A 22,860-nucleotide genomic window follows, 5' to 3' on the forward strand; every position below is an offset into this window, starting at 1 on the left:
TGGTAAGGAGGCATGAGTGAGGCGATAGTTAAAGTTATCTACACTGGAGGCGTCAAGGGCCGGATGAGGGCAATGGTGTGAGGGATGGCTAAGGGGACATGGATACGAGAGGCGCTGGAGGTTGACTCCACCTGGCTTCACAGTGTGCTGGGTGCTGGGGCCCATGGGAGTGACAACGATGCTGACTGAGGTTTCCTGGAAATACCAGGTCAGGGACAGCAATAGGGAAGTCAGAGGAAGGGCCGGTTTGCAGGCAGATTGTATTCGTTTTCTGTGGCTGCTGGAACAGAAGATTATCACAGATTCGGTGACCTAAAACAACACAAAGTTATTTGCTTACCGTTGTTTTGGTCAGAAGCCTGGCATGGGATCTTACAGGGTTAAAATCAAGGTGTGGGCAGGCCTGCATTCGTTTCTGAAGGCTCTAGAGGAGAATCTGTTGCCTTGTTTTTCCAGCTTCTAGAGGCTGCCCCCATTCCTTGACTCAGCCCCCTTGCATCCAGCAGTCACACCACTCCAATCTCTGCTTCCATCCTCACGACTCCTGGTCTGACTCTCTCACCTCCCTCTCACTTATTAGGACCCTTGCCATTACACTGGGTCCACCAGATACCCCAGGATGACCTCCCCATCTCAAGGCTGCTAACTTAATAACATCTGCAAAGTCCCTTTTGCTGTGTAAGGTATTGTTTTCACAGGTTCTGGGGATTAGGATGCAGACATCTTTCTGCAGCCACTATTCTACCAACACAGGGATAGTGTTGATATGGTTTTAGGCAGGGTCTCAGATAGGGTGTACCGATGATGTTCGTGGATAATGCCAAAACTTCACTTCCTCAACAATTTCCTCCTTGTACCTTGCTAAATCTTTCTGTAGAGTAGCTTTATCAGCAGCAAGAGGCTTCATTAGATGTTCATCTTCTTGTATTTCTCCTGCCCACTTTGGGGCAAGGTGAATTTCTCAAAAGGCAGGATAGCCAGAGAAAAGAGGAGTAATTGACCACCGTGTAATTGACCACCTATGAGGAACAGTCAAGGGTTCTTTGCTGGGTGGTGAGATGGGGGCTGAGTGTCCAAATAAGTGCTGAGAGGTACAGTCTGTCACTATCTGAAATTTGATCTGCGCTCACATTGGGTTTAAATCCTGAACTTACAGAATCTTATCAAGGTAAAGGACCTGAGAGATCCTTAGTCCTACAGCTGTCAACCTAGGCTGCACGTTGGAATCACCTGGAGAGCATTAAAAAACACTTATGCCTGGGCCCCTCCCCCAGAGATAACGATTTCGTTCCAGTGGAGCCCAGCCTGGGCATCAGGCGTTTTCAAAGTTGCCCAGGTGACTAACGTGCAGCCAGGACTCAGAACCAGTGATTTAAGCCAACTCTTTGCCTCTAAATGAGAAAACCATGACATTGTGCAGATAAAAGTTGGGTCCAAGCAGAGCCAGGACCAGACCTCAAGTTTCCTGAAGCTCCATCCAACACACCATCCTGACCTCTACATTTCAGGCATGATTATACAACAAATCTGACTGATGGTCAGCTGAACTGTCCACAAGGCAGAGTCCACATCATTCTTGTTCACTGGCCTGTTTTCAGCACGTAGCACCAAGCCAGGGACCCGTGAGCGCTCAGTGAAAGGTTCACTGGATGAGTGAATGGGAATATACCTGCCAGTGGGCAGTTTAGTGCTGATAAGTAGACACCCGTTCCCTATGCATTACTGTCACTTCCCTTTTCTGACACGTGTTCTGAAGCAACGGCAGCAGGAGACCCACAGGCTTGATTCTTGGTTCTCTGTGGTCTCAAGCACAACATGTTACTGATTTAAAGAGTTCTGTAAATTAAGAATTGAATGTGTGACTCGTCAGTGACGTCTGCTGTTGAAAACAAAACTTTAAAAAGTAATAAGCTCCAAATTAAATCTGATCTTGTGCTAGGAAGATATTATGAAATAGATATGATGTGTGGGATAAAAGATAAATCAGTAAAGGTTCATTTTTGTATCTATACAAACATTCACAAAAGAGATGGTCTAGTAATACTCTTTTTATTGTATTTTTTGAGACGTCCTTCATATAACAAAATTCACCACTTAAAGTGTACAATTCAGTGTTTTAATAGCAGATTCACAGTGTTATACAATTATCACTACTATCTAATTTCCATCACCACAAAAAGAAACCCTCAAACCTTTAGCAGTCCCTCCCAGTTCTGCTCTCCCCCAACCGCTAATCTACTTTCTGTTTCTATGGATTTGTCTACTCTGAACAGTTCATCTAAATGGATCATATAATAGGTGGCCTTTTGTGTCTGGCTTCTTTCACTTAGCATAATGTTTTCAAAGTTCGTCCATGTTGTAGCATGGATCAGTACTTCATTCCTTTTTACAGAAGGGTGCTATTCTATTGCATGGCTATACCACATTTTATTTATCCATTCACCCGTTGGGTTGTTTCTGTTTTTTTGACTATTAGAATAATGTTGCTGTGAACAAGTGTGGAAGTTTCTGTGAGCACATATGCTTTCATTTCTCTTGGATACATACCTCAGAGCAGAATTGCTGGGTTATATGGTAACTGTGTGTTTAACTTTTTGAGGAGCTGCCAGACTATCTTTTCCCTAGTAATACTCTTAACTCCCTTTACAGATTACCTAGTGTGTATGTATGTTTGTATTGTATTTAATTCTCATAAAATTCTCTGAGGTTGTTATTTACAACATTATTATTAAACAGATGACTAAATGGAGAATTTTAGGTTAAGTGACTTCCTGAAGGCCAAAGGGCTAAGTGATGAAGCTGGGATTTCAGCCCAGATATTTGGACACTGAGATTAGGGCTCTTTCCAGTGAAGCACTTACTAGGTGAGGTGAGTCATCAGATTTGTTTTTCGTGCTGTTGTTAGTTTTGCCATCTGCTCTGTATTATTTTTAAAAATCTTAATCTTAACCGTCTTCCTGCTTATGAAATAGTAAAGTGGGCTCTTATAAAAGAGCAGACATTGTAGTACCGTGTGATGTGAAAAGCGAAAGCCCCTGTTTATCCATCCCCACAGAGAGCTTACTATTCATAGTTGTGGTATGTATTCCACCAAAATATTTTTCCATACACAATAATATACTTTCATAATTATTACTCTGTGTTTTTTAACCTATCTGTTGTACAAACTGTTTTGCTTATTTTCTTGCTAACTGTTTATCTGGGACAGCTTTTGCTGTTGGAGCTAGTGGATCTGCCCCTCCTTTCTGAGGTAGCCATCTGTCTTTGAAAAATGTGTCCTGCTTGTAGAGCCCTTGAGTGTCTGATGGGGATAAGTTAGGCCATTGCTTCTCAAACTTATTGTGCACCTGGGAGTGTGAGTCCCCTGGGAATTTTATTGAAATGCAGATTCAGATTCCATAGGCCCAGGGAGGGGCCTGAGACTCTGCATTTCTAATAAGCCCCACCCCCCACCCCCACCCCACCGGGTGATGCTGACACTGCTGGTCCATAGACCACACTGTGAGTTGCGACGACTGGGAGTGGGGGGCTGTTGAAAAGTCTTGTGGCGCCGGAGCAGTTTCTCCCTGCTGAGCATGTTGTGCTTTTCAGAATGAAATGCTGGAGGAAGGGCACGAGTACGCGGTCATGCTATACACCTGGCGCAGCTGTTCCCGGGCCATCCCCCAGGTGAGACAGTCCTGCCCCTTCAGGGGGTGCCTCCACCCTGCACCCCACCCCCGTCCAGATTACTGACCTTCTCCAGGGCCTCTTACCCAAGGGGGTGCGCTGAAAACATTCAGAGAGCATCCCGTAAAACTGACACCAGCTTTTAAAAATTGCTCAGTATTATTTTCTTTTGAAAGCAGTATATGCTAACTGTACAACACCCAAACCACCGCAGAAAGGTAGAAAGTAAAAAGCAAGACATCCTCACCCCTCGCTCTACCACCCAAACCCCCCACCTCCCACCAAAGCATAATCACTGTGGACGCTTTGCTGCATATTCATCTGGCTCTCTTTCCTCAAACATCATGAATATTTCTGTGATTATTATTTTGTAAATTATTGTCATTTACAAAAGTGTGTAGTTTCCTATTTATACGGTTCTGCCGCTTGAATTTTTTACACTGTATTCTTTTTTTTTTTTTTGCGGTACGCGGGCCTCTCACTGTTGTGGCGTCTCCCGTTGCGGAGCACAGGCTCCGGACGCACAGGCTCAGCGGCCATGGCTCACAGGCCCAGCCGCTCCGCAGCACGTGGGATCTTCCCAGACCGGGGCACGAACCCGCGTCCCCTGCATCGGCAGGTGGACTCTCAACCACTGCGCCACCAGGGAAGCCCTACACAGTATTGTTTATCACTGACATTTTTCATGTTGACACACACAGATATTATTTTTACCATTATCATAGTTATCATATTATTCTTAGGTCCCACTGTAAGCAAATCAACAGGCCACAGGTGTGTAAACAGAAACCATTCCTCTACCTTGCTCCCAATCCTAACCCCAAGAGCTCACTACTTATTAACAGCTTGGTTTTCGCACCCTTTCAGATTCTCTATACCTGTATTATATATGGATACACAAACACACACACTGTTCTGTGTTTTGTTGAATAAAAACGGGATTAAATTACCCTTCCTGTCCTGCAGCTGTTTCCAGCCATCAGTTTATGGTAGCAATCTTTCCACCTCAGGTCAGAGATGTATCTCATTGCCCCGAACAGTTACATAATGATAGTGTATGAATGCATCATACTTTATCCATTTAATCATCGACTTCTGGATGTTTAGCTAGGTGCTTCCATTTTAAGAATTTCTATACAACAGTGTGAAGAATGTCCTTGTGGTTACTACCCTTTGCTCACTCTCCAGTTTCAGTGACCTGTTAGCAGCCTTGGGTGTGCAGGCTGTGAACACATCTGCCACGGGATTCTGATGTGCTGAAAACCACCAGGCAGAGAAAACGGGCTTCTTAGTGGGCCCAAGTATGGCCAGGGGACTTTGTCCCAAGTGCATCGAGAGCCATGGACAGAACGTTTTTCTCTGCTTAGGATCAGGCAGCGGCCCCCACATAGGAGTAGGGGGTACTGGGGTAGGAGTGGGGCAAAGGCGGCAGGAGGGAGACTGTGCAGCTCAACGTAGTCGTGTGTACAGCTCATGGGCGGGGCACAGAACAGACTGAAGGGGAGGAGGGTTCTGTTCTGGGGACCAGCTGGTTTCTTTCTTGCAGCCAGTGTCTGGGGAGCAGTTCTGCCCCCATCAGAATGTCAGACAGGGCTACCCCAGCCTCCTCTCACTAGGTAACCATACCACTGATCATCCTAAATGAGGTGCATTCAACAGAGAAAACGGGCCCTGTTAATAAGACAGCAGGTGTGAACCAGGACCACCTGGGCAAACCAGGGTGTGCGAAACCCCCTGTCTCCCCACAGGTGAAATGCAACGAGCAGCCCAACCGAGTGGAGATCTATGAGAAGACAGTGGAGGTGCTGGAGCCGGAGGTCACTAAGCTCATGAAGTTCATGTACTTTCAGGTGAGGGGTCAGGGTGGGTCTGGACCAGGACACCCGAGTAGGTCCCCACGCTTCTAGACACTGGTACTGGATTTCTGTGCCATGTTATTTATTCATTCGGCAAACACTTTGTAGTGCCCCTGACCCACCCTGGGGTGAGCAAGACAGACAAGCCTCTCCCTCCATATAATTCACATTCTAGTGGGCAGACGAATGTGTTCTGGGTGGGAGGAGAGGCTGACAATTAACAATACACAACAGAACAAGTGCTGTGAATGAAATACAATTAAAGAAACTCTGGCATGGAGGGTATCTTCGACATGGATGCAGCTTTAGGGACGGCCTCCACGGAGGTGGTGTTTGAACTGAGATCTGTATGATGTGAAAGAGGCTGGCAGATGATGATCCAGGGGCAGAGGGTTTCAGGCAGAAGGAACTGCAAAGGCAAAGGCCCTGAAGCCTCAAGGAGCGTGACATGTTTAAGAAGTGGAACGAAGCCAGGGAGGCTGCATAGTGAGCAGGGTAGGCAGGGACCTACTCATACAGGGCACTGCAGGCCAGGGGAAGAACACCTGGATTTTCTTCGAGCACCACGGGAAGCCGCTGGAGATTTCCGGTGACATGATCTGATCGAGGTGTTCTGGCTGCTCTGTGGTTGATGGATGGGAAGTGGGGGGCAGCACAGGTGTCAGGGGCAGGAGGGCAGAAGGGTGGCAGCAGGGAGACCCGTTGGGAAGCCAAGAAGAATGAGCATTTAAGGGAGGAAAAGACAAAAGACAGCCAAAGCCTCCTCTGAATGAAAGGTAAGAGGGCAAGCTGGTTATTATGCTTATTTGGAAGCCATTCAGGAATGCAGGCTGATGGCTTTAAGACCACCCTCTGCCCGGGTGGGGGTCCTGCCACACACTCTGTGCCCTCCACGTGTATTTATGAGCCTCGTAAGTAGGCCTGCAAGCACTGGCCCAGGGTCTGCCCTGTGCCCAGCTCTGTGCTGGCCTTCTGGGGGAGGGAGATGGGAGCATCTGGGGAAGGTGCAGAGAGAGCCTCGCAGGCAGAGAAGCCCAGGGTTCTGTCTCATTCTGACTGTGTTCTGTTAGTTATTTCAGACCTCTGACAACTTCAGTTTTCTTACCTTGGAAAGAATGCCTATTTCACAGGTTTTCTCTAGGGATAAATAAGGTCTGCTTGTAAAGTGCCCCGTTTGTAGAGCCCTCATTACAGAGCAGGTTTAACAAAGGGCAGCTGCTGTTATTAGCATCATGCACCTGCTCTCGAGGAACCTAAAATCTCTTCGGGAAGGCAGGTTCAAGAGAGAACAGCTACCCCAAAACTAAGTATGTGCTAAACTGAGGGCCTCCTGACAGGAGGTATTTAGAGAAGGGAGGAGCTGAGACAATCTAGAACTGTGCTGTCCAGTACCCCCATACGGCTATCTACATGAATTAAAGTTAAATAAAATTTAAAATGCAGATCCTCCATTGCACTCGCCTTTTCAAGTATTCAGTATCCGCATATGATGAGTGGCTGTTGTATTGGACAGAGCAGGTATGGAACATTTCCGTCATCCCAGAAAGCTGTGTTAGACTCTGGAAGGAGAAAGCGTGGCTTGATCTGGTCTTTGAAGGCCTCCCTATCTCCTTTCCTTGCTTTATTTTTCCCCATAGCACCTATCACATTCTAATAGAGAGGATTTGTTTATTTTGTTTTCTGTCAGCCATCACTAGAATATAAGCTCCTTCTGGTAGAGACTTTTTCTTCCGTTTTGTTCCCTGCTTTACACCAGGGCCAAGAATGGTGCCTGGCACGTGGAAGATGCTCAGTAAACACCCGTTGATTGGATGAATGGACCTCTTTCTCTGAGCATCCTTCTCACTCTCCATCTCTGCCCCCTTATTGTCTGGTGCCTGCACTGTCCTAGGTCTTGGGATACACACATGAACAAGACAGTGTTTTCCTAGCAAGGGCGTGGTGAATGAATTCATTGGTTTGACTCACTTGGGGGCAGGTTCTGGGCTTCCCTCTAGAAATCAGCTTAGTATTTCAGCACACCTCTGAGAAAGACCTCTGGGCAGATTTGCCTTTCTCTAAATGTCCAGGCTCTGACTAGGGCCCCAGGGGAGGCTCGACCTCACCAGAGAGTGCAGTGAGGCACCCCACCAGGCCGCCGCATCCTGACCCGCTGCCCCTCTGCGTGCAGCGCAAGGCCATCGAACGCTTCTGCAGTGAGGTGAAACGGCTGTGCCACGCTGAGCGGAGGAAAGACTTTGTCTCTGAGGCCTACCTCCTGACCCTGGGCAAGTTCATCAACATGTTCGCAGTCTTGGACGAGCTGAAGAATATGAAGTGCAGCGTCAAGAACGATCACTCTGCCTACAAGAGGTCAGGGCCCCTCCCCCCCCCCCATCTTCCTGGGCCGCTGGCCAGTGGCCAGTGGGAGGAATAGGACAGAGCCCTTCTAAGAGTCTCCTTCTCGGAACTAAGCTAGCCAGTCCACAGACACAGTGGGGTTGGGGGCCTGCCTCTGTTCCTGCAGTTTAAGGAATAAGGTGCAGAGCTGAGTTTTGGAGAGCTGGGTCTTGGCAGGATTTTCTGTCTCAAGGTGGAATCAAATCCTCATTTGCCCCACCTGTGGAGCAGCAGCATTTTCTGTGTCCCATGCAGTCTGAGATTATATTGTGATTAATATAATCATCAAATGGTCACAGGAGTCATTCTCTGCAAGGATCAGAAAGCTAGTTCAAACTGCTTATGTAGAAGAAGAAACTGCGTTGGCTCCCAGCACAGAAAAGTCCTGGTCAGCTTGATCCAGGTACTCAGGTGATATTGTTGGTCTGGTTCCCTCTACCTCTCAGCTCAGCTTTCCTCAGTATCAGCTTCATTCTCAGGCAGGCTCATGCCCTGTGTGGCCTCCAGCAGCTGTAAGCGTCCCGCCAGCCAATGTAGCGACCCCAGCTCCTAAGGACAGAAAGAATGCTCCTCCTTGCAAATACTTTTGCAGAAGCCCCAAGGAGGATTGTCATTGCTCCAGCTTGGGTCATGTGCTGATCCCTCCATCAGACGCTGTACTATGTATGTGTATGTTGGGGCGGTGCTGATGGGAGGGGTGCTCGTCCTTGGGGTCAGTTGGAGGTCAGTGTCAGCTCACAAGAAAAAAGGACTGAGGGAGGCGGAGGGGTCCGTCCTCTCCAGAAATTTGGATACAGCCACCCAAAAGTGGGGGAGGGCAGGCGAAAGCAGCCAATGTACTTTGTGTTGGTTGAGGCTCAGATATGCTCCAACGTGTCTGTACACATCTCTTGGGAAGGATTTTCTGTGTCACTGCTGAGGAGGGCCCCCCTCCGGAGCCACAACCTCCCAGGGCTCCATGGCAACTGGAGAAAACAGACAACATACCTCACCGTTTTATCCTCCTGAGTGAATTGAAACCTGGGAGTACCCAGAAGACAGAGCCCCATTCAGAAATGGCAATTTTACAAAGATTCCATAGGCAGCTAGCTCATGGTACAGTATCTTCCCCACAAATTCTCCCCAGATATGGCCAACTACTTCCATCATGGTCACAGCCGACATGCTCTGTGGACCGGCTAGGGTCACGAGCAAGACAGGTGTCTTGTCTGTGTTCCATGGTCCATCGTGACACTGGCTGCATCACCTCCACCTCCAGGTCAGGCTAGAGAAGTCCCAGTGCTGTGGTTTTCTCCCTTTAAGTCCCGCTGTGTTCCCCACACCCATCATCCCTTCACCTGTAATCCCGTCAGGTTAAATAGACTTTGGTTTTCCATACAATGTTTAGAAACATTGAGGTTTTCCTACAAATAACATAATACGCAATGAAAACAAAACATCCTGCTGCCTGCGATTCTTCTCCATGACTTACCGTGCAGTTTCACTGGAGGTCACTGTGAGGCACAGGGATGCCCGTTTCGCTCTGTCCTACCACAAGCTGGTTGACGGGATGCTAGCTGCCCTTAAACTTTCCTGGTCTTTGAGCTTCAGTGCATTCTTGCCTCCTAGTTTCAGATACCCTTATTACAAGGGTGCAGACACCTCCTAATGAAATGACTCCAGAACACACTCTCCTTTGATGTTAGAGTCACTTGTGATGTTCAGAGCCCCTTAACCTCAGGGACAGTGTATCCGGGTTGGCTGAGAAATGGGGCCCATGAGGCCCGGCTGAGGCCGGCTGTGCTTGAGCGTCCCTCTCTGCAACACCCCGTCCCAGGGCGGCGCAGTTCCTGAGGAAGATGGCGGACCCCCAGTCTATCCAGGAGTCACAGAACCTGTCCATGTTCCTGGCCAACCACAACAGGATCACCCAGGTGATGGCAAACCCATGTTAGTCCTGGCCTGGCATCCCGTGACGCAGGCCAGGGCCTGGAGGTTGGGGCGGGGGGCCCACGAGCAGAGGAGCTCTGTCCAGGTCATCCGTCCCCTTTGCCCTACTCAGGCTTTAAGCTGCAGACTTAAGTCTCCCCTCCCAACCACAGATGGCCCTTTTCACCCTCTCCGGAGTTTGTTCTCTGAAAACCTTCTAGCCAGTGTTCTGCCTCTGCATCGGTGTAGATTGAGAGCTTGGGTTCTGGAGTTAGACCGCCTTGTTTTCTCATCCTAGACGCTCCACTGACCCACTGTGAGGCCTCGGGCAAGGTCTAAGCCTCAGTTTCCTCGACTGTAAAACGGGGCTGTTGTTTTGCCACTCATAGGACAGTGGTGAGAAATAAATGAGATACTATGTAAAAAGCCCTTAACGTGTAGAGCCTGATAGACAGCAAGGACATAAAAAGGCGTAGTCATAGTTGCTGCCGCCGCTTTGCCAGGGTATTCCCACGCAGCTGTGGCTGTCACGCTCTGCCTGACTTAAAATAACCTGTCTTGTGCATCTGTCAATTCAACCTAAACAGGCACCAGCAGGAATGTCAGCAGGACCCAGGCCTGAACTTGAGAGGGGCCTTCAATCTTCAAAGGGTTTCCGGGCTAAAATCTTTCTCAGGGCTTCACTGGGCCTTCCCTGCTCTGTGTTACCTGCAGAAGGCTCCTCAGTGTTGAGGCTTCAGGTTTTTTCCCGGGGACCCAGCCCCACGCCTGAGCCCCATGCACACCCTGCCGTGGGCCAGCGTGTCCCTTTGGAGACAAGGGGCCTGGGGTGGAGACCTCAGGCCTTCTTGTACAGGAAATGTCTTTGTACTGCTGTGTCCTGCCAGGAGGGAGACACCTGCTGGCCCAGCTCTCCTCCACTGGGCTTGGTCTTCCCACCATCATCTGAGAAGACGTCTTGGGCTCAGTCCACACTGTCAAAACTAAGCTGAGATTACCACGGGCCTAGCTGAACTGCTTTCAGCTCAGCCCAATAAAGCACTTTCTAACCATCAGAACTGCCGGGAAATACAATGGAAGGCCCCAAGGGGAGCAGGTCCCTGCCATGGGGGATGTGCAGGAACTCTGACCAACCACTGTGGGCACGTTGAGGAGAGGCTGCAGGCTCCCCTCCACTTGGGGCAGTCAGTGAGGCCGGGCACTGTCCCAGGGCCCAGCGGTGGCCCATCCTGGGTGGTGTGTGTGTGAGGATGCAGGACAGTGGCTAACCGGGTGGGGGGGGGGCACTGCTGTTTAGTGTCTCCACCAGCAACTGGAAGTGATCCCAGGCTATGAGGAGCTGCTGGCCGACATTGTCAACATCTGTGTGGATTACTACGAGAACAAGATGTATCTGACCCCCAGTGAGAAGCACATGCTCCTCAAGGTACAGCTCCCTTGGTCACACACCCCAGGGCCTGGGCTTGCCCTGTCACCTCCTTCTTATTTAAAATCATTTGTTTTTAATATTTCTTTCTTCTTACTTAAGCACTGATACAGATCTTACTGCATATAGTGTTTTGTAACCTGTTATTTGCCTTGAATATGTCATATACACCTTTCCAGACATCATTAAGGCTCTTTCTACAATGTGATTTTTTTTCCTTTCTTTTCTTTTTTTTTTTCTTTCGGTACGCGGGCCTCTCACTGCTGTGGCCTCTCCCGTTGCGGAGCACAGGCTCCGGACGTGCAGACTCAGCGGCCATGGCTCATGGGCCCAGCCGCTCCGCGGCATGTGGGATCTTCCCGGACCTGGGCACGAACCTGTGTCCCCTGCATCGGCAGGCGGACTCTCAACCACTGTGCCACCAGGGAAGCCAGTACAATGTGATTTTTTAATGGCTGCCAAGTATTCCATTGTATGGGGACATTGTTATTTAACAGATCCCCTGTGGTTGGATATTTGTTTGCTAAACTGCATTGAAACTCTGTAGAACACCTTCGTGTCCATACTCTTGTTAAGCCAGACATCCTGGAGGAGAAAACTGCCAACTCAAGGGGAAGGCAGAATCTTCAAACTTTTGCTGTATTTTCCCAAATGGGTCACATTTGTTTCATCAGTTTACAAGTTTCATTTTTTAATTGCCAAGTAATTTTTATTATTGTAGAAAATCTGGACTATACAGAAAAGCATTAAAAAATTAAATCTCTTACAATCTTTCCATCCAGAGATAACACTTTTAGCATTTTGATGTATATCTTTTTCGTTTTTTCTGTGCTGATATATTTTCATATGTATGTAATTTACATATGCAATTTACATAAATTTTGTGCACGTGTAATTTTTATCCCACTTCATTAAATGCATTTGGAAGATTATGCAGCCCTTAAATAATGTTATATGGATGAGCTTTAATTTCTTTAGCCATTATTCTATCGTTAGCTGCTTAGATTATTTCTAATTTCCCTCTGACAACAATAGCCCGGAAATGAATAATCTTCTCCATATTCATATGCATCACCCCTTTTGATTCGTTTTTCCCCAGAACCTCCCCTTTCAAAATTCCAATGCTGGTTTGACTTTTTTTTCCTCTCCCTGTCGCCTCCTGCTATTTCAAGAATCCCAGCCCTGTTGGTGTTCCCTTCTTAACATTTCCATAACATCTCGAAGAAGCTTGCAGGACAGTGTGGCTTTGTGTCTTGTTCACTCTGGCTTGCTCTGCACAGTCAGAAATCCAGAGAAGTCACCCAGAGCTCAGCAGTCTCTCTCACCCCCAGTGCTATGCCTGGGCAATTACCATAGCTCTGCCCAGAATTGCTGCTTCCACTAAGTAGGTTGCTAAACCCCAGTCCACCAAGCATCCTTAGATGCTGCCATCAGATTCTCAGGCCCTTCTTTTCTCTTGCCTGCTTTTAATCCTCCCACGCCTCAGCTTCCCAACCTTCTTCCCTCTCAGTTCTCTGCCTCCTCAACCTGGACTCCTGCACTGCTCGTCTCTGCAGTTTGTTAGTGAACTCAGATGCCACCAGGGAGCGCCTTCTGCCTTAAATGGAAAAGTCTGGTGCACACCCTGCGGAACTGCAAAATGCAAACGCCCATCCTCTAGTCCACTCCCGTAGGTGTCAGACGTGACTTATCCCCAGTCACATAGCAACTGTGTGCTGAGGGAAGCTGCTTTCAACCTAGCTGTTCAGGCCTCCTCAGGCTTGCTGTACATTTGACAAAAAGAGCAAAAGAAGCCAGCATTCAGGAAAGTATTATATGGACTGGAATATCAAGAATCAGCCTGTCGACCTGCTTATAGGGCATTGTCAGGCAAAAATGTGGTCTTTTTGTTAATGAAGTCACCAATGAGATTCCTTGGGAATCTTTGTTGTAGTTTCCTTGGAGAAAGGGGTGAATAGTTTCACATCCATTTACCATCTAGTGAGTATTCGTCAAGTGCCTGCGATGTGCTGGGGCCCAGGGATGCAGCGACAGCACCACTCAGTCCTTTCTCTCAAGAAGGATCTAAGTGCCGACATGTTGTTGTCAGATCCCGGTTCAGATCCTGTCTCTGCAGCTTACTAGCTGTGTGACCTTGGCAAGCTGTCTAACCTCTCTGTGTCTCCAATTCCTCGTCCGTAGAATAAGGTTATTGTGTAGAACTTGACTCAAGATTGTTGTGAGAATGAAGGATGACGCCTGCTAAATCCCAAAGCACAGACTCTGGCCCATGGGGGAGGACTCAAGAAGTGGCCGCCATGGTAATATATGAAAGAGTCCTCTGCATTTCTTCACAGAAATCAAATTTCTGGTTGAAAGTAGACCTATGGGTCTCTTCCCCCCCCCACCTTTTTTTTTTTTGAAGACACATGGGTTTTTGTCACACAGTGTGTCCCTACAGGGGATGTGAACACAGACACAGATCTGCTTTTTTTGGTTTTTTGAAACTTTTCCAGTGGATGTGACTGGCTTCTGGCTCTGCCTCTTCTCACTCTAGGTCATGGGTTTTGGTCTCTACCTGATGGATGGAAATGTCAGTAACATTTACAAACTGGATGCCAAGAAGAGGATCAACCTCAGCAAAATCGATAAGTTCTTTAAGGTCAGCACCTGGGGCTGGGGTTGGGCAGGGGGCCAAGGGGTGGTCTCTCTGGGGAAAGGAATGAAATGAACCAGCAAGTAGTGGGGCTTGTTGACTGAACTGTAGCTTTAAAGACCCCAAGAGGAGGAGAATAGAATGTTAGGGCCTCCAGCTGCCCTGGGTAGAGGAAGCTACACTATAGAAGGCATGTGCCTGAGTCTCAGGATTCAGCTGGGATTCGGCCGGGAGGCCTTGTGATTCTTTCCGCATACTGCTTTTTCCCTTTTCTGAAATCCCTTGCCATCTAAAGAAAGAGGTGCATCCCAGAAGACAGAGCCCGCTTTAATTTTCAGTATATATTAGAGCCCACAGAAGCAGGAGGAATAAAGACTGGATTTTACATTGATTCACATTCGCAAACGCACAGCCTCTCCTGGCCCACCAGAGGCCCCTCACTCTCCGTGCCTTTGGGCAGAATGCCTCATCAGCGTCCAGCCCACAGTCAGTCCATCCCAGTGCCTCAGAGATTTGATCTTCTGCCCCAAGTCTTTAACAATAAAACCTTGTGGTTTGCCTTTGAGGTTTTCGCAAAGGGGTTTTCTCCTTTGGAAGTGAATTGCATGATGTCGGTGTATTCTAGCATCAGGCATTTCAGGCCTGGAGTGGAGCCTCTGAGGTCAGACACGGGAAAACCAGGCTTCAATTAAAAGTGGAATCCCTCAAAGGTGTGGCCAAGCCTGCGTCCCACCGACTCTTGGAGGTTAAGAGGGAAATAAGTCACCAGAAGGCATCCTGTGGCTGGGCTTGGCTTCTTTTTGAAGCTGAAACTTTGACTTTTCTCTGGAACTGCCCGTAGTGAAAACAGAGCTCATCTTGGGAGAACTGGCCAAATCTGCCTCTGCCTTAGATCCGCATGAATGAGATGGGGGTAGAGTGGAAGACCGCAATCTCGCCTCACAAAGACCTGGGTTTTAGTCTCGCTCTGCCATTTCATAGCTGGGTGACTTTGGGAAAGTCACAGAACTTCTCTGAAACTGAGTTCCCTGGCTCGAAAAACAGCAATGCTAAGGGTGTCTACTTTATGGGGTTCCCTTGAGGATTCAGTGGGATCACATAGGTCAGTCAAAGCCCTGGGTTATAATCCCAGCTCCTTAGCTTCTAGGAGTGATTGAAAACAGTCACTTCAGCTGGCAAAGCTTCAGTTTGTCCATCTGTTAAATGGGAATGATACTAGTACTGACCTCACCCAGTTATTCTGTGGATTGAAATACTGTTTTCTGATTTGCTTAATAGACTATTTTTTAGAGCAGTTTTAGGTTCACAGCAAAATTGAGCAGAATGAACAGGGATTTCCCATATACCCCCTGCCTCCACTCATACACAACCTCCCCCATTGTCCAAACTCCCCAGCAGAGGGGTACGTTTGTTATAGTCCATGAACCTACATTGTTGGCACATCATTATCACCCAAAGTCCGTGGTTTGCAGTAGGGGTAACTCTTGGCATTGTGCATTCTGTAAGTTTTGACAAATGTATAATGATCTATATCCACTATTATGGTATCATACAGAATAGTTTCACTGCCCTAGAAACCCTCTGGTTTTGAAGGGCTTGGCACAGTGCCTAGTGCCTAAGAAGCAGACAGAAAATACCAGCCTCCTCGCCATTACTCCTGGTCTTCGGATGGGAATCGTCTGCCCTTTGGTGTTAGGTGTTAAAGGTTTCAATCACTTCCCGTTGTGGAGTTTCTCAAGAAGGTCATGCCCAGCCAGTGGCATCTGGGCACCCACTCGCAGAGCTCAAAGCAGCGAGGATCCTCGAATCCAAGGAAAATTAGAGCAGAAAAGACCCTGCCCTGGGAGGCAGACCATCTGGTCCTCATTCTTCATCTGTTCTGCCTGCTGGGTAACCTTAGACAAGTCACTTTGCCTCTCTGGGCTCAGTTGCTGGAACATAGGGATGGTTGGAGGCACGGGAGGACCTCTACTCTGGCTGGGGCTCTTTGTGGTTCCAGGGTCACATAGTAGCATCTTTGGAAGCAGAAACTGGGGGTCATCCCAGAGGCACACACGGAGGCCTGTCTCCCCCGGCGGAAGGCAGCCACCTGGCCCCTCCCTCCGTGTCTCACGCACTGTATTTGCTTCCTTTGCAGCAGCTGCAGGTGGTGCCCCTTTTCGGCGACATGCAGATAGAGCTGGCCAGATACATTAAGACCAGTGCTCACTATGAAGAGAACAAGTCCAAGTGAGTGCCTGCCGTAATGTCTCTCGGCTCCCCCGAGGATGCCCAGCCCGGGCAGGGGGCCGAGGGGCCACTTCAGCCCCTCCCCCCTCCCCAGAGCCCTGGGCAGGTGGATTCTGTCCAATCACTGGCGCCTGGCAGAGGGGAGCAGTGGATGGTGCTCTGAGCCCTTTTGCACCTGCCCTTTGCTGCCAGGGTTCAAAAGTGCTCAGAGCACAGCCCCGCCCCTTCTCTGTTCCCGTGGTAGCCCACACCGCCTGCAGGGGAAGGGCAGGAGTCCTCCTTCCCCTGCGAAGGGGGAGGAGTGACCAGCCCTCAGTGGTCAGGCCGAGCGAGATGGCCTTGTTCTTCATCACACTGGTTCTCTCTTCAGGTTTTGTGTCCATGCAGTAAGTATGCCGTGGAGGGTATTGTTCCAACGGTTCCAACTGTGAAGCGGGTTGACGAGCTCTCCTTATGTTGTTTTATAAACCACCACTCTAGGTGATCTGAGCTAAGATCTGGGGTGTCAGCGCCTCATGGAAGTTGGGGGACATTCGGCTACAGTCTTGGCCACCCCTTTGATCTCTGGCCTTAAGGAGGTTTCTGCCTGCATTTCCATACAGAGTGGAGCCGACCATCCTTTAGTCAGGGGTGAGGGTATTAGGGCCTTAAAAGTATGTAAATAGAGTGTCCTTGAACTCCACCAGCTTTGAGCCACAGCAGGTGAGTCTTGCCAGGGAAAGCCGGTTTAAGTCTTTTCATAACCCGGTGGCTGCTGGTGTACGAGGAGGTCTTTCAGGAAAAGCATGGAGTCCCGAATGCTGAACTCATTTCTTCACTTTTCCCTGCGTGAATTCTCGGCCACCTGAGGTTGGTTGGGAGTGGTGATGTGACCAGGATGGTGGTCAGAGGTTCAAGTGATGGTGTCCCCATCCCTACACAAGGACCTCAAAAGGAAAGTCATGCCAAAGTACAGGCATGAGGAAGTCTGTCACCATTCTGAGTATTCTCTGGAGCACCCTTTCAGAGCTCCTTTTGAAATAGTAAATTCTCTCTACAACGCATATCTGCTTTGTTTGGTGTCCATGCTAATCTGTCCACTGGGTCACCCGGCACCGGATGGCAGAGGACAGTGAACGGGGTTGTCTTTTTTTCTCTTGGGGAAGGAGAGTGAAGATTCTTATTCATTCATTTCCTCCCCAATTTAGGATGTTCTCCCAAAGATCTCTTTCAAAAAAGTTGAGGAAAGACTTGAGGAGAAAGAAGAGAGGAAGGGGGAGAAGATGAGAAAGAGACTTTCAGAATGGCTGTGGTTTTCCTCTCCATAGAGAGCTTCCGTGTTTCCTCTCCATAGAGAGCTCGCTGTTGAAAAAGAGGCACAATCCCTTTAGTTTTCCCCAGTCCCGCCCATAGGCCCCCTCCAACGACAGCTTCAACCACAGGACGTAGTGCTGCCGGGGTCAGTAGATAGGTTTGGGAGGTTGCCCACCTTGCTTTTTCTTTGCTTGGATTCCAGTCCTTTGCAGCCCTAGAGAGGCTGCAAGTCCCTCCCCGCTCACGTGACTGGTAAGTACTGTGGACACCCGTTATCTGGAAAAGCATGCGATTGGGTCTTAGAGGAGGCCAGCCCCAAGCAGGAGGAGAAAAGGCTGTTCCGTTCAGCCTGCAGTCCCCACAGCGGGATTTAGCAGGCACTCTTGCTGGTAGCTGGGACACCTCTTGGTCCACCCAGGGGAGCCGGCCACGTTGGCCAAGCACCAGGAGCAACTAGTGAATGGAAGGAGCCTGCCCCACCCAGGTGCCTAAGGCCAGGACCCACTCTGACCCCCCTGATTTTCTGCCCAGGTGGACGTGCACCCAGAGCAGCATCAGCCCGCAGTACAATATCTGCGAGCAGATGGTTCAGATCCGGGATGACCACATCCGCTTTATCTCCGAACTCGCTCGCTACAGCAACAGTGAGGTGAGTTCGCTCTGGCTGCTGGGATGGAGGCCCGTGTGGGCCCAGGGTGGGGAGGGGTGAGGACCGGCCAGAAAAGAGGTGAGATCATGGAGAGTGGAGGAGTAAGGGAATACACACTGGTGGCATGGATTTTAGAGCCAGATGGAACTGGGTGTGATTCTGGTTCTGCTGCTGACCTTCACAAGTTATTCAACGTCCCTGAGCCTCAGTTTCCTCATCTGCAAAATGGAGCTAATAGTATCTGGAAAGGTTCATTGAGAGGATTAAACAATATGATGCATGGAAAATGCATTGTGCCTAGCAACTAGTAACAGCCCAGTAATCGTTAGTCTGTGTATGATCTAAACCATCTCCACCCTGGATGGCAAGAGAAACAAAGTTCTGAACAATCATGGTGATAACACCATCTAAATATTTTTAAACTACAATTATAAATAATCATTGTAATAGGCCAGAAAATACAGTTAGCAGCAAAATAAGGTCATAAAAATCTCCTGTGATGATCCCACTAATTACATTTTTACTGGCACTGGATTTTTCTTTTCTTCCTTTTTTTTTTTGTAGGGAAGCATGATCGGTGCACAAACCTCAGGAAAAATACAGATAGGCAGAAGGAGGGAAAATCAGTCATGTAAAATCCTTCCACCCAGAACCAACTATGATTAACATTTGGATGTATATATCCTTCTGGATCTCTTTCTGTATAAACGCTTCTAATGAATATATATGTTGGTTTAATAAATATAGGTCTCCAGATTTGAATTCCCTTAGTACCTGGAGCTCCTGGAAGACTCTGCACTACCACGCATGTGCCCACTGGCTCCACCATGTGGCCGATGGCCATAGTTACGCTTTCCAAAACCCAAACTAGGGAAATGTCTTTGATCCAAGGGCATCATATTTGAAATGAGAACAGCCAGATAAATGCAGGTGGTGTGGTCATTAGATGAGTGGCCCACATTCTCAAGAGGGCTTCTGGTGGACATGGACCAGGGTGAAGCCCAAACCTTTGACTTCCTTAACTGTATGTGACAATGAACTGAACATAAGCTATGGGAATAATTTAAGTGCTGGGGACCCCTTCATTCCTTGTCCAGTTTTGGTATGATCTAAGAATGAGTCTGGCTCAAAGCTATTTTTAGAATTATACAGCTTATACATGTGTATGTACAGACCACTCTCAGTATTCACAGCAGTTATATTCTATAAAGTGGCCGTCAACACTAAATCAGCAAGTACTGAACCATCACTCTTTGAGAAAATACAGGGGTAGGTTCCTGTGAGCTTCCGATCACAGTGTTTCCATCAGCTGGTTTTTAATATATAACCTTATTTTACATGTGCTTCTGCTTAAAGACGCCTTATGTAATATATATTGTTGATTTGTTGGCGTTAAATCACAGCCAACAACACTATAATTCATGCCTGAGCAAAGCTTATCTAAAATACATATTTTCTCCATAATGCCCATCCCAGCCTCCTTTCTCATAGGGGCATAGACAGAGCATCAGCCCTGTGCTTGGGGGCCATTTAAAATAATGAAATCACCATTAAAAAGTATAAGAATGAGGAAAATGGGGCACTAAATAGACCAGGAACGGGACACTTGTGTACAGTAGGAGCCGAAACAAGAGCAGAGAGTTGCCTTGTTCAGCCTCAGCTGGGAACATGACTCAAATTTTTTCCCACTCTGCACACGTCTGAATCTGACCATGAAAGCACTGCAAGGATTGATCTTGAGGTTACAGATAAATTTTAGTGAATAGGGAAATTCACAGATACAGAATCCACAAATAATGAGGACTGGCTCTATATGTATATCTATACACATACACATATATACACATATATCTATGCATACGCACAGTATACATACATACAGTATTTCACGGTGGAATATTACATGTTGAAATAGATGTTTATCTTCACCAGTGCTTTTCAGTCCGTGAGTCATTTCTAATTGAGTTGTGAAATCAATTTAGTTGCTTTCTAATTAGCATTTTGTTATGAAATGGAATAAAAAATCAGAGGAAATCTCAAGTATTGAGCATAAAGTTGTTTCGTGAAAACTGTTCATGCCTATATTGAATACCTCTAAGTAGGGACGTGTTCCTGAGTTAGTAGACAGTATGCACTTCCTACTGTATATCGCAGACCCAAAAGTCTGAAAGGTGCTGTGCTGCAGTCAACCAGGGTCGTTGTGAGTGGGCACCTGGCGTCACACCACCTGAATTTGAACCCTCAATCATTTACAAGGCATGTGGCCTTTAGCAAGGCATTTGTCTGAGCCTCAGTTTATCTGTCAAGGGGTATAATAACAGCACCTCCCTTGCAGTGTTCTTGGGGGAATCAGTGAAATAAGGTAGAAAAGTGCCAGGTGCGTCGACAGTGAGGGTGACAGCTGATGTTCCCCAGGTGGTGACGGGCTCCGGGCTGGACAGCCAGAAGTCGGACGAGGAGTACCGCGAACTCTTTGACCTGGCCCTGCGGGGCCTGCAGCTCTTGTCCAAGTGGAGCGCCCACGTCATGGAGGTGGTAGGTGTCGCAGGGCAGAGGGTCTGCCCCTTCCCGGCCCCCTCCATCCTGAACTCTCTGTTCACTTGGAATCTGTCTGCGCCTGCCTCTCTCTGGCACTCTATTTTTTAAACAGCTTTATCAAGATATAATTCACACACCACACCATTCACCCATTTAAAATGTAAATTTGTTAATTTTTAGTATATTGCCAGTGCCGGGCAGCCGCAGTCAAATTTAGAACATTTTCATCACCTCAAGAAGAACCCGGTACAATCACCCCCTATTCCCTATCCCTGCAGCCCTAAGCAGTCTCCTTCTGTCTCTATGGAGTTCCCTATTTTGGCTGTTTCCTATGAGTAGAATCGTATCATATGTGGTTTTTGTGTCTGGCTTCTTTTACTTCACATGTTCAAGGTCCCTCCATTGTAGCACAAATCAGTACTGCATTGCCTTTTATGACTGAGTGATAGTCCGTTGTGTGGACTCACCCAATTTGGTTGATTCATTCACCTGCTGATGGACGCGTGGGTCTCTCCTCTCACCCCAGTACTCCTGGAAGCTCGTTCACCCCACGGACAAGTTCTGCAACAAGGACTGCCCGGGCACGGCCGAGGAGTATGAGCGAGCCACCCGCTACAACTACACCAGTGAGGAGAAGTTTGCCTTCGTCGAGGTGGGTGCTGACTCCCTGCTTCTCCTCACCCCCCCCACCCCCGAGGCTGCTCCGTGTCAGCAGCCGTAGGGCTTCCTGGAGGGGTGCTGGGCCGGGCGGCAGCCATGGACCTCCTGTGCATGCACTTCCCTGCCCCCTCCTCCCACCCGAATTCATCTCTGCCCCAAGTTGTTCTTTCAGAAGCGGTGAGAAATGCATTCTGTTCTTAGAATCCCAAAGAAAGAGGCACTCTATTAGACCAAACAGCAGGGACAAAACACGTGGCCAAAAGAGATATAACAAATGCCCAGACTGAGGAGTGGTTGGAGAACTTCAGATCGAAACTAAGATGAGGTAGAATGCTGACCAGTCAGGATAGTAAAGATCTAGTAGATTGGTGATGTCTGTTGCTGGTTGAAGTGGGATGTAGACCTTCTCAGGCCAGTCCACATTTTACAGGCTTTCTATGAGGGCAAGCTGATCATCTGTATTCGGATTTTTAACGGGCATACCGTTTGGCACATATATATCTCAGGGAAATAAGCCAACGGTGCCGAGACATATATAACAGACATTTATTGCCGTATTGTTTATAATGCCAAAATATGTGAAACAACTGAAATGTCCTTCAGTACGGACCAGGTAAAATAAATAAAGGTACAGCTATATCATTGAATACTATGCAGCTACTAAAATGGATGTACTGACATGAAAAGATATACACCGTATATTGTTAAGTTAAAAAAGAAACAGGTTAAAGGGCAGCATGTAAAATGATGCCATTTCTACCAAAATTAATATACTTTTGCACATTTGCTCAAAATGGAAGGACATAAGTGTATATGTTTATATATACCAAACCATTAACAGTAGTAATTTCTAAAGGGAGGATTCTACTTCCTGCTTTGTAACCTTCTGATTTGGTTTTTTTGTTTGTCTGATTACAAAAAGATATGTCTGTGAGGGTGACGGAGCTCATTCTTGCTGGGTTATGAGTGACAGCTTCCTCTTTCATGACTCTCTGAAACCTAGAAGTCAGAGACCTGGATGCTGCCCCCGGACCCTTCATCTCTCTGAGCCTCAGCCTCTTTATCTATAAGATGGAGCTGATTATCTTTACCCACTTCCATCCCAGCATTATTGTTGAAAATCAAAGAGTCATTACCAGAGATAATGATGTAGATGAGCAGTGAAGGCTATAAAGCGTCATACACATTAGGGGTTAGAGTTGCTCTTTAGCTGATCTCCAGGCTGTACTTTAAAGAACTGAGGCTCAGTGGGGTCATTTCAGGCAGGTACGTGTTCCTGAGTTAGTAGACAGTATACAATTCCTACTGTAAATCACAGACCCAAAACTCTGAAAGGTGCTGTGCTGCAGTCAACCAGGGTCGTTGTGAGTGGGCCCCGGGCGTCACACCACCTGAATTTGAACCCTCGATCTATTACAAGGCATGTGGCCTTTAGGAAGGCACTTGTCTGAGCCTCAGTGTATCTGTCAAGGGGTATAATAATAGCACCTCCCTTGCAGTGTTCTTGGGGGAATCAGTGAAATAAGGTAGAAAAGTGCCAGGTGCGTCGACAATGAGGGTGACAGCTGATGTTCCCCAGGTGGTGACGGGCTCCAGGCTGCACAGCCAGAAGTCGGAT

The 22,860-nt window shown here is 48.0% G+C and overlaps 1 protein-coding gene across 3 annotated transcripts in view; it reads left to right on the forward strand.

The window, feature by feature from the left end:
* The window catches only part of CYFIP2 (cytoplasmic FMR1 interacting protein 2), a 131,683-nt gene that overhangs the window by 21,592 nt on the left and 87,231 nt on the right, over nucleotides 1-22,860 (forward strand). For all 3 annotated transcript variants that reach the window (XM_060296541.1, XM_060296543.1, XM_060296542.1), the window contains exons 4-13: nucleotides 3,592-3,669; nucleotides 5,418-5,519; nucleotides 7,696-7,877; nucleotides 9,721-9,817; nucleotides 11,110-11,238; nucleotides 13,775-13,879; nucleotides 16,011-16,102; nucleotides 17,927-18,044; nucleotides 20,460-20,579; nucleotides 21,109-21,234. In XM_060296541.1, coding sequence (XP_060152524.1) covers nucleotides 3,592-3,669; nucleotides 5,418-5,519; nucleotides 7,696-7,877; nucleotides 9,721-9,817; nucleotides 11,110-11,238; nucleotides 13,775-13,879; nucleotides 16,011-16,102; nucleotides 17,927-18,044; nucleotides 20,460-20,579; nucleotides 21,109-21,234 — 1,149 coding nt within the window. The remainder of the gene's footprint in view (nucleotides 1-3,591; nucleotides 3,670-5,417; nucleotides 5,520-7,695; nucleotides 7,878-9,720; nucleotides 9,818-11,109; nucleotides 11,239-13,774; nucleotides 13,880-16,010; nucleotides 16,103-17,926; nucleotides 18,045-20,459; nucleotides 20,580-21,108; nucleotides 21,235-22,860) is intronic.

Source organism: Globicephala melas, chromosome 3, assembly GCF_963455315.2.
Source record: "Globicephala melas chromosome 3, mGloMel1.2, whole genome shotgun sequence".
NCBI classification, from domain to species: domain Eukaryota; kingdom Metazoa; phylum Chordata; class Mammalia; order Artiodactyla; family Delphinidae; genus Globicephala; species Globicephala melas.